General features: G+C 44.7%; 1 protein-coding gene across 2 annotated transcripts in view; it reads left to right on the forward strand.

The window, feature by feature from the left end:
- The window catches only part of LOC119357282 (small glutamine-rich tetratricopeptide repeat-containing protein-like), a 7,959-nt gene extending 286 nt beyond the window's left edge, over positions 1-7,673 (forward strand). Inside the window, exons 2-11 of one of the 2 annotated variants that reach the window (XM_037624271.1) lie at positions 2,101-2,360; positions 2,602-2,635; positions 2,828-2,964; positions 3,087-3,153; positions 3,971-4,070; positions 5,005-5,168; positions 5,756-5,802; positions 5,919-5,963; positions 6,206-6,707; positions 7,302-7,673. In XM_037624271.1, the coding sequence (XP_037480168.1) occupies positions 2,101-2,360; positions 2,602-2,635; positions 2,828-2,964; positions 3,087-3,153; positions 3,971-4,070; positions 5,005-5,168; positions 5,756-5,802; positions 5,919-5,963; positions 6,206-6,707; positions 7,302-7,330 (1,385 nt within the window). In that variant the 3' untranslated portion in view covers positions 7,331-7,673. The remainder of the gene's footprint in view (positions 1-2,100; positions 2,361-2,601; positions 2,636-2,827; positions 2,965-3,086; positions 3,154-3,970; positions 4,071-5,004; positions 5,169-5,755; positions 5,803-5,918; positions 5,964-6,205; positions 6,708-7,301) is intronic. The other variant, XM_037624272.1, reaches the window with a different exon arrangement.
- The last annotated feature ends 2,914 nt before the right edge of the window (positions 7,674-10,587 follow it).

Genomic DNA, 10,587 nt, shown 5'->3' on the forward strand with positions numbered 1-10,587 from the left:
CCCCTCTACCTTTGCCCGCCGCTGCCGGAGCTTGCACCGTCGTTTCGATTAGCTTCCCACGCTGATAGATTGATGCGTGGCTTGCTTCCTGAGCGGGAGGGGATCGGATCGCCTGCGGCGGCCAGGCCAACCGATTCTGATATGCTAGGGTTCAGGTAGCCACGCCGACTAGGTAGCCTGGCTCGATTTCGGATCGTGTGGCCTTTGTCAGGCAGTTTAACTAACTAGAATTCACGATGTTGGAATTGGGCTCTGTTTGGTGTGATACCGCTGATATTCATGCGTATGGCCAGATTGCATTGCTCAAAGTGGTAATTATAGGCTTCTTTAGGAAGCGGAGGCTTGTCGAGGGGACGCTGGCCGGTTAGACGGTTCATGTGCACATGCCACTTGTTAATCTCCGTCTGTTTGCCTTATCGGGCACGTGGTACCGTGTTATGAGGTCATACCACGCATCCGGCTGAAAATGGAATCTGCGGTCACGGTCCTCGTGGTACATTTATTTGGCACTTGCGCAGGCTAGCAATGTCATTGTGTCGTGTTGCTCCGTGCCTTTTCGCATTTGTGGCTTTCAATTGGTGAAAATGCATATGGATCTTAAATGGGGGTTATCGGCGAACATGTACGAGTTAGAAAGTTGCATTTATAGGTTTGTTTAGGAAGTGGAGGTTTGCTGAGGGGACGTCGGCTGATCAGACGGTTCATGTGCACATGCCACTTATTAATCTCCGGTTGTTTGCATGTTATGAGGCCATACCATGGATCCGGCTGAAAATGGAATCTGCGCTCACGGTCCTCGTGATACATTTACTTGTCACTTGTGCAGGCTAGCGATGTCATTGTGTTGTGTTGCTCTGTGCCTTTTCGCATTTGTGGCTTTCAATCGGTGAAAAGGGATATGGATCTTAAATGGTGGTTATGGGTGAGCAAATACGAGTTAGAAAATCGAGCCACAACCCGCTGACTTGCAGAAAGCCTTTCATGGTCAACGATTGTCGCAAGGTCATACTATGCTTGGCAAACCGCCTAAAATCTGGATTCGTGGAGCCCTAATGGGGGTATGGCCTTATACTTTGAAAATTTAAGGGGGTTATTGATCTTATGCCGACTTGCCAAACATGAAACTAATAGAAGTTTATCGTATTCACAGGGTATAGGATTAGTTTTAACACGTTTTTATATAGCTGGTGCGATAGATGGTGGATGCGTCGTATACAACTGCGTACCTCTTTTTTTCTCATAAAAAATATATGGTGTTAAAATCAATACTGCAATCAGTATGTATTTCTTGTTTCTTTTTCTATCTCTAGACGAAAAAGTCAGATTTCATTAAAATCGCATGGAATTTGGCAAAAGCTACCAGCTAGATTTGTTGGCTTCTTGCTACAGTTGTAATTAGAAGAGGCGCAAACTCTCGTATAGCGTAACGGTTGGCTCCCGAGTGAAGGAGCTGCCAGCCAGGGCTCGAACCCAGGTGGCTCCAATGATTTGTGGAACCAAAAAAAAGGCCCCTCGCTGGCTCCCTGTTAGTTGCTGTTGCGCTGGCCTGTTCCTGGGAGCGGGTGACGGTGGGGACGGGCCCTACGGGTCGTTGACAGGGTTTGGGCCCTTTTCTCCTTCGGTTTAACTTAGAGTTCTAGGTGCAATACCGTGGGGCTTCAACAGTTCGCTGATGCTTTGTCTAATTGGCTGAGATATTGAGTTTATTTAGGATGAATAAAGGCATTCTTGTGCACTTTTTGTTCTTCTAGCGTTCTTATTTTTGTTGCTGGTTTCAGTTTTAGGTTTTGGTTATTTTAGTTTCCAGATTGTGTAGGCTTCTTATGACAATGAAGCCTTGCAGTCTGTTACAATAGTAAATTTGTTTTATCTATTAATATGTTTCAGCAGGGAACTCCCTTACCGTTTTCCGAGAAAAAAGTGAACAAACCACCAGCTGATTTTTTTTTAATTAGAAGAGGCAAATTTGTTGATAAAATAACTTGCACACAGAGAAAGAAAAGGGTCATAGCTGAGGCACATTACTACTCTATGTTTTCCTTTTATATATGTTTATTTACCATCGATCCTTGTGACATTGGAAGCATATATGGAATGCAGTTGAGTTAGCTCCTGGGGCTGACCCTGAAGCTCTTGAAGTCGCTAAGGATTGCCTGGAGTCCCTTTTTAGCATCAACTCATCATCAACTAGCAAGAGGATACAGCCAGGACTTCTACTTGAACTCTTTACTTCTCTGCAAGCTAATGAACAAGATAGGGCAAGACCAGATCCCGTGTCACGATCAGTGTCAAACAAACCTTCCTGCAGTGCAAGTACTTCCAGTATCCAAGAAGAGTCAAATAAATGTACAACATCAAATGTATGCCCCCTCTCATTTGTCACACGATTTTCATGTTATATGATATATATATCTCCCATCATCACCTATCCTTTTCATATTAATACATATCAATGCATGCCTTTTTCTTCAATTGGCATGCCATTGCGCATCAATTAGATATATTCATTATGCTTTATTTGCTCAGTTTTTACTATTTTCTTCCGGAAATACCCTTCATAAGATATGAGCTTTTGATATATTCTCTGCATCTTCTCATCAGAGTGAAGGCCAAGCGGAAGAAACCTTTGACCTAGGTATGACTATGGCTTAAACTGTAGACCATCCATAACGAGTTGTCCATACATTGTCGGAAACTTTCAAGTTTTTGTAAATCTTTGCTGCCATTGTGCTACTTGATTCCATTTGTAGGGTCTCGGGGTCATTATCTCCTAATGAGGGATGTAGAAAGAATGAGTTTGTCTCAGGGCATTTGATTTTTTTGTCAGATCATGCAGGAGATGAGCTGTTTGCAAAATTCTTTGCCGCGCTTGATGAAATAAATTTCTTCAAGACATCACCAGCTGGTGCTGAGGATCCTGATCAACTTTCAAAAGCATCACAATTCTTCGATGATGCATTACTGGTATGATGTGTTGTTTTTGTTATTTGCTTGTCTAGCATCTTCAGGCCTAAGGGAAGACTATTACTTTTCCACTTCATTATTTACATTGTGTTAGTGATAAAGTATAGTTTATCTCTGTTTAGGAGGTGCGCAAGTCGGGAAGAAAAGTGGCAAGCTTAGTAGACCTTGCAGAATTCTTTAAATCAAAAGGTACTTAGCTAGAATCCGTGGTTGTTTCATATGTAAGTTTTGGTGTCACAATCTTTTTTGTCCGTTCATTAGTTTGTGGAGCAAATTTACAGCATAGGCGCCTATGTTTTTAAGGCGGTAAAGCATCATAAGGCGGAGGAGGGCCGCTCTGACGCCTAAGCGCCAAGGCGAGGCGGTAAGGCGAGGCAAGGCGACGCCTTAAACATTGCAGGAATAGAGTTATTAATAGGTCTGCACATATTAATACTAGAAAAAGAGGAATGGCTGAGAGATGGGCCACTACTTATGCACCTCCCAGTGGCCCAAAAGCCCATCTAGTGGCCATTTACACCCCCGTGACCTAATTCCACTATCTCCTTCCCTTCTTTCCCACCACAGCCGCCACGAAGCCACACCCTTCTGGTCCTCCCTCCCTCCTCCAGTCCCCTCTCCTCTTCATGGCCCCACCCTTCTCCCTCACAGCAGCAAGCCCCAGGAGCCCCCAGTCCTCCCTCCTCTTCATGGTGCCGGGAGACAGCGTGGTCGTCATCTCCAAGCCCCAGGAGCAGCCAGAACTAGGGCAGCCACAGCCGTACACTTCATGTCTGTCTAAGGCGGGGTAGACGCCTTGCCATCCTGGGGCGCCTTGACACTTAGGCGACGACTAGGCGATGCTTAGGCGACGCCTTAAAAACATAGATAGGCGCATAGCATGACTTAGAAATCTTTATTTTTTCTTTTGTCATAAAGAGCTTTGCAGTTCAGGCCTTCTATGTGCATTATGTTATTTCTGCGGATGTGCAGAGTTTTAGTCGCTAACTCCATATTTGTTCATCAGGCAATGACTTCATGAGATCAAAACAACACCTAAAAGCTGTAGAGCTGTACACCGGTGCCATTGCATTGAGCCGAAAAAATGCCATTTACTATTGTAACAGGTATGCATTAATTTACTGGAATTTCGGATGACTGTTTTAGTAAACGCGTAGCTCATGAATGTGTAATTGCAGCTTGTTGGATCTAATTGTGAAATCTCGCACCAAGTTGAACTTCGCCGAGTAATTTCAGAGATGATGATCAGAATGGGTGGAACTTTAAAAATGGATCTTTCATTAGTAACGTGTAATGGAATTTTTGAATGGCTTAATTAGTCAAGTATCTAATAGTGCTTCTTTATAAGCATCAACTCTGCCTGTCAGCATAAACTAGTTTAAATGCATATTGCTACATTGCCCCCAAATTCCTGCTCCCGCACTCTTATTCCTACTGCTTATATAGCCTGCGATGTGGTGATGAGTCTCTTATTGATTCCTAATCTTGGCTGCTGGTACTACATTCCACTTGATGACCTGAACCAAACACACCCTAAGAGTTCTGAAAACCACTTCAAACCAAGCTACAGCTGGTTACAAACTTTACATCTCTTGGGCTGTTTCACCAGAAAACTCCTGGAAATCTGATATTAGAGATTATAGAATGCTTAGGAAAACAAGCTTGGCACTTCAGAATTCATGAAATGGAATGAATGATCCCCCTTAGATACTGGCTGATTTCTTATGCCAGCAGGGGCAAAGCTAGCATAAATCATTTATGGTGTGAAATGATTACCAATGATTTTGTACTACTATTCTGTAGTGACAAAGTACTGTTACACATGTGCAGTGACCCCGGTCTATTTAGAAGAATGAACACTGGCCATTTTTTCCCTGGCTTCGTCTCTGGTTGCCAGAGTGAACTTTATGCTAATTCTTGTTCCGGTAGCGGTGTTATGAACCCTTATAACAAGTACTCTTGAAGTCTTGATTGCTGTTCACAAGATCATTTATTCTATTCATGCTTTCATGTAACATGAAAAGTACATGCTTCTTTCAGGGCTGCTGCATATACGCTTCTTAATATGTGCAATGAAGCTGTTGAGGACTGTCTGAAGTCAATTGAAATTGATCCGAACTACAGCAAAGCATATAGCCGACTTGGATCTGCTTATTTTGCAATGGGGAATTTTCATGATGCTTTACACAAGGGATACTTGAAAGGTGGGTAGAGTAGAAACTTTTAGTTTATTTTGTTGAAACAGTGATGTATAATGCTATGTATTACATTATGAGATGCATATGGAAGTTCTTATTGGTGCAGTTGTGTGTCGAGTGTTAACTACTTCTTTTGGTAAGAATTGTTTATTTGAATTTTGGGCTGAAACATTGAGCCTTCTCCTAAATTTTAACTTCAGTAGTACCCAACCTAACCTAAGTACAGTTTTTTTTGTATTTTATGTAGATCATTCTGTTATGACCTGTTGTTCAACAACCTACTAAATTGATGTGACTCTAAATTTATACATATATAGTGTTACCATACAACCAATCAAGTCGAACAGATATTTGCTTTTCGTGCCATGTTATCTGATATGGTGGCTTGCATTCAGTACTGTGTAAACTCTGGTTTATTTATTGGATATATTCTCTTCACATTCCAGTGACAGTGATTGTAATATTTAGCTATAATTGTTTTTATCTTGTGCTCAATCAAATTAACAGTTCCACGTGCAATCTTCAGATGAACCTACATTGTTATATCCAGTAATTATGGAGTGTACAGTGAACTCACTTTGTTCTTCCTGCAGCCTCTGAACTTGAGCCTGGCAATGAAAATGTTCGACTGAATATTGAGGTAGACTTGTTTTGTTCTCTTCTCTTTTCCAGCAGGGATCTGGATAGAGTTTGTTTTCCTTTTATTAGCACTAATCACTATTGAACTTTTATTTTCCTCTGCATCGAAAACTTTAGGCCACCAAAAGGAAGCTGGCTGAACAGCGAGCTGCACCAGGACAGGTACTGTAATCAGAAATCTACATGTGCTTTTTGAAATGAACTATGAAATATATCCCATTGGCTTAACAAATCAGGACCGTTGTTTTTCTTATAACAATGTGCACGATCAGGGCTCCTACTTGGAACCTCCATGATATGTTAATATGTATAGAATGTTGATATTGTTTGGCTACGTGTGTATGATTTAATTTCTTCACTTGGACTTCTCAAAATCACCGACTAATCCATCTCCTTGTTTGTAGAACCCACATGGACCTCATTCATGGTTTGGTGGCCAGGCGAGCAGTGGTGCTCCTTTCACAGTATTCCCTCCTGGAAGTGCTCCACCTCCTCCTGAATTCTTCAATATGATGAACCGTGGGTCTGGTAATGGGCAACAGCCACCTCCGCACTCCGTAAATATAAATCTGAACGACTTCTTTGGTCATGCAAACGTCAATGGGAATGCCCAAGGACCACCGTCCGGGAATCCAGGCACCCATACCCCATCAGCTCCTTTCCCAGCCAGTGCTGGAGTCCCTCCAGCTTTTCCCTTCATGGGCTCAGGCACCGAAGCAAACCATGCACAGCAGGCTTCAGGTGGACATGGAGGAGGGCACAGTGATGCCCAGACAGATGCTGGCATCCACATAAATATTGGGGAGAGCATGGTGAGCCCAGAGCAGGCTGCTGAGGCTCTGAGAGCTGTGATGCAGATGTTTGGACCGCAGATGGGCCCCAATGAAGGCGGTGGTGCGCCTAGAGGTTCGTCGACTCTCTCTTTAAAGACTTTACAAGGGCCTTCCTTTTTTCTCACTGAATTTCACACCTCGGTTCGTACCTGAAACACAAGAGGGGGCTAACGTGCTTTGCTTTTTTCCCCTTAAAACACAAGTACTACTATGATTGTTTCGCTTGTGACATCATTAAAATCCGCTTAAAGAAAAACAAATTGGCAGTATTTATTCGGTAATGCATGGATATAATCGGAGGATAGCAGAAGATTGTTTGGTCCTGGGTCTGTTGTTGCATCCATGTGTCCTTTTTACGTAGTGATGATTATCCGGTGTAGGAATTCTTGTACAATGGTGCAAGGTGCTTGTAAAACCGAAGCGGTTGGTTTTTTCATAAGCGCCACCGGTCCTTATTTGCATAGCGCAGCCGAGTACTTACTAAGCACCTCTTGTCTGCTATAGAAACCAGCAGCGGTGCTTAACCGAAAACAGGACGGGTTTTATTTTTACAAGCAAGCACCCCTCTAAGCAATCCCCTTGCATGAATAGTTACATGCGGGAATGGGAAGGCTGAGGCACTGACTGACTGACTGCTGTACTTTGCTGTGTTTAATTGTGCATGCAGGGCCACCACCACCACCTGGTTCAATCTGATGTGATGTGATGTGTGAAGTGAAGCCAAAAGGAGTGGAGTGTAATGTTGTTGGTTGTTGTTCATAGTCAGACATGCTGTGTGTTGCCGTGGTTAGCTGCTCATCAACAAGATGTTGTTGTCCTCCTGGTAAATGTTTTGGCTGTTTAGGTGGGTATACATGGTCATGGACCTGCAGTTGTATCCTGCTGCCATAACCCTCTCTGTCTGCATATGTGAGAGTCAACAGTCCATGTACCTGCAGAAGATTTCCTAGCTGTCAGTCGCGTTGAATTCTATCGTCGTAAATGAAGTTTTGACACCGACAGAAGTTACCTGATGATGAAATATGTGGTTCGGTGGTCAGATGTGTGTCTGCTTTGGAGATTATTATTGTTGTTGTTGTTGTGTGGTATCTGTGTAGGTAGGCACGTAGTAGTATCTGACTAGATAGATACGCTTTGGGTAGCAAGCAAGCACATGCCTGCTCCGGCTGGTTGTCGTGGAAGAGGGCGGTGCGGTCGTCACGCTCACGCTCACGGGCGACGAAGCCGCGGATGCCCCGCGAGATGATGGCGCGGAGCCACCGGAGGACGAGGAGGTCGATGGCGCGTCATCGTCGGAGCGTCTCGCGTGTGCGTCGGCAACGATGTGGTCGAGGAGGCCGTAGAGGCGGAAGCAGACCTTCCAGGTGGAGTTGTGGTGGTCGAGGATGACGGGGACGAAGCCGTGGGCGTCGCCATGGCGCGCGGCGAGGAATCCAAGTCCCGCACCACACGCACGGAGCACGGTAACTCAGACTCAGAGAGAGTGCTCGCTGGCTCATATCAGTCGCTCTGTTATGAAGAAGATGAGTGCTGGACTGGACTGCAGCGGAGTAGATGACAAGAGGAATGCATGTGAAGAAGCGACGGTTGGGTCGGCTGTGCAGAGTGCCGGTCGATCGGGGCCCCAGAGCGCTTCCCTTCTTCTTTCCCTTCCTTCCTTCCTTCCTTCCTTCCTCAAGTGACATAACATGTGATAGTCAGACTATGCACACAACTTACGTTTTCTTTTCTCTGGGATGGGATGGGATGGGATGGGCATACGTTTGTACGTTTGTTTGGTCCGGCCGCGCGCTCCCTCGCGGCGCTACGTGAAAAGCATATGGAGTGTGGGCGGGGGCGGAGGAGCCGGCCATGGCGCGCGGCGGCCGGCGTACCAGCGGATCCGAGGGTTTCTGGCCGCGGGTGGGCATCCGGATGCCGCGTTGCGTTTTTGGGCAGCCGCCCGAGTGCCCTATACTCGTTGTGTCGTCGTTCGTTGCAGCCATAGTCGTGCATGTACTTCTTCTCCTACAAATTAAAAGGGATGAACCCTCTCTACCAACTAGCACTCGCCGTTTCATGAGCCATGCACCCCGTGCATAGTCTTGACAAAATACCTACCTTTTAACAGTCTTGCTAAGTCTCAGTCGATTGAGTCTTCGTTAAGTCTCGGCCGATACTATATCCATGAGATCTTGCATTTAGATCAGTGTAAGATTTTCTTTTCTTTTTTCTCTTGCATGTTATGTCACTTGACTGAGACTTGATTAAATCACAGTCGACTGAAACCTAGCCACACCCTTACAGTAAAGTCGGCCAGGATCCGGGTTTTCTTTAACTCTTACATAGTATATGTTAACTTCTTTTGAACGCACAATTAAACACTGCTGCAATTTCCAGGTTCTCCGAGTGCCTGAAAAACTCGGCAAAAGCCGATTCTAACTCGACAGAGAATTTGCCGAGTTCAAATCTTGGCTAAGGCTACTCGGACTGAGCCCTTCAAGTAAGGCCATTTTGTCGAGAGTCAACTGGCGGGGGCTCAGCAAACACTTCGTTGAGACCTAAGTCTAGGTGGGTTACTCAGCACAAAAAAAAGGCACTTGACGGTCCGGACAAAGACAGCGCGGCTTGCCACGTGACATATGGCCCGAGAGCCCACTGGCAGAACTCGATGAACTTGAACGCACAACAAGGCGACACATGTAGCGGCGGAGCGTCCCTCAAAAAAAAATGTAGCGGCGGAGCTTCATGGGGGGCAATGCCCCCGCCCACACACAAAGCGTACCCTAGAAGCCAACTAATGAGAAAGTTACTTACCTCCTCGCTGGACCCTGACTTGAATTGAATTTGTACTCTCCACCGAAATCACTGAACTGATGATGTAGGTGTCGGCGGGAGCCATGGCTTCGAGTGACCACAAACTCAACTTTCAGTCCTTTGCATAGATGAAAGTTCACATTTCCCATGGAGGACATTCAAATTTTAAAACCCGAGCCTGGTATGAAACCATGAAGAAGACGCCACATGATTTCAACGGAATTTTTTTGCCACATATAACTGAAATTTACCCCATGTCTGAACACACACACCTTAGCTATAGTTCAGTAACTGACTACGGATTGCCCACCACATATGCTCCATTAAATCAAGAAAAATAAATTAGTTGTCACTTGTCAGCTTATATGGATTTCAAATTGTGTGTCCCGCTTCTTAAGTAATTAGTGCTACACATGGATTTCAAACTGTCAGTACACAATGGCACAACACAACGAGAACGTACTGTTATTATTAGAGAATAGCATAACTCACCGAATTGCCATATAAATCCAAATTCTACAAGTATTATCCAAGAAGATGAAGTTGCACCCCATCATATCTCGTTACCCCCACAAGCCATATCTAAACAAAAACTCATCACGACTAGCAACTATACCAGTTAACAAACTGTCAGTTACCCCCCGCCAACCTGAATTTTGCAGCGTCAATACAATTGTTCCTATGGTGCTCCTCGATCCCACAATTTTCGCACTGCCCAGGTCTAGAGGTTGTGTCGGAAAATCACCTTTTTTCTGGGCAGGTAGTCCTTTTTGTGATCATGCCGCAACAAATGCTGGGAAACCATGTCCGTATGTCTCCTTTCGCTTTGCAGGCGGCGATAAACCACCCAACTTGTTGCCTAACACAGATACTGCACTGTTATCAACACCTTCAATACTGGAAAGTATAGCTAGAGCATCACAATTGCCTCAGTTCCTCTGCATGTCCATTTGATTCTCAAAAACTCCATTGTTGGTCAACACTTGAATATTCATGAAAACTCCATTCAGAAATCCAAAGGCAAAATATATGTGTTATGTTCGATATTCATGAAAATAGCACACAGGCTTAACACTTGGATAAATCTCCAAGGGCCAAGCGGAGGGTACTACCACTCATCTTTTGATGGATTGATCTACTGTCCTTTTCACCAAAAG

This window comes from Triticum dicoccoides, chromosome 2A (assembly GCF_002162155.2).
Source record: "Triticum dicoccoides isolate Atlit2015 ecotype Zavitan chromosome 2A, WEW_v2.0, whole genome shotgun sequence".
In the NCBI taxonomy this organism is placed as follows: Eukaryota; Viridiplantae; Streptophyta; class Magnoliopsida; order Poales; family Poaceae; genus Triticum; species Triticum dicoccoides.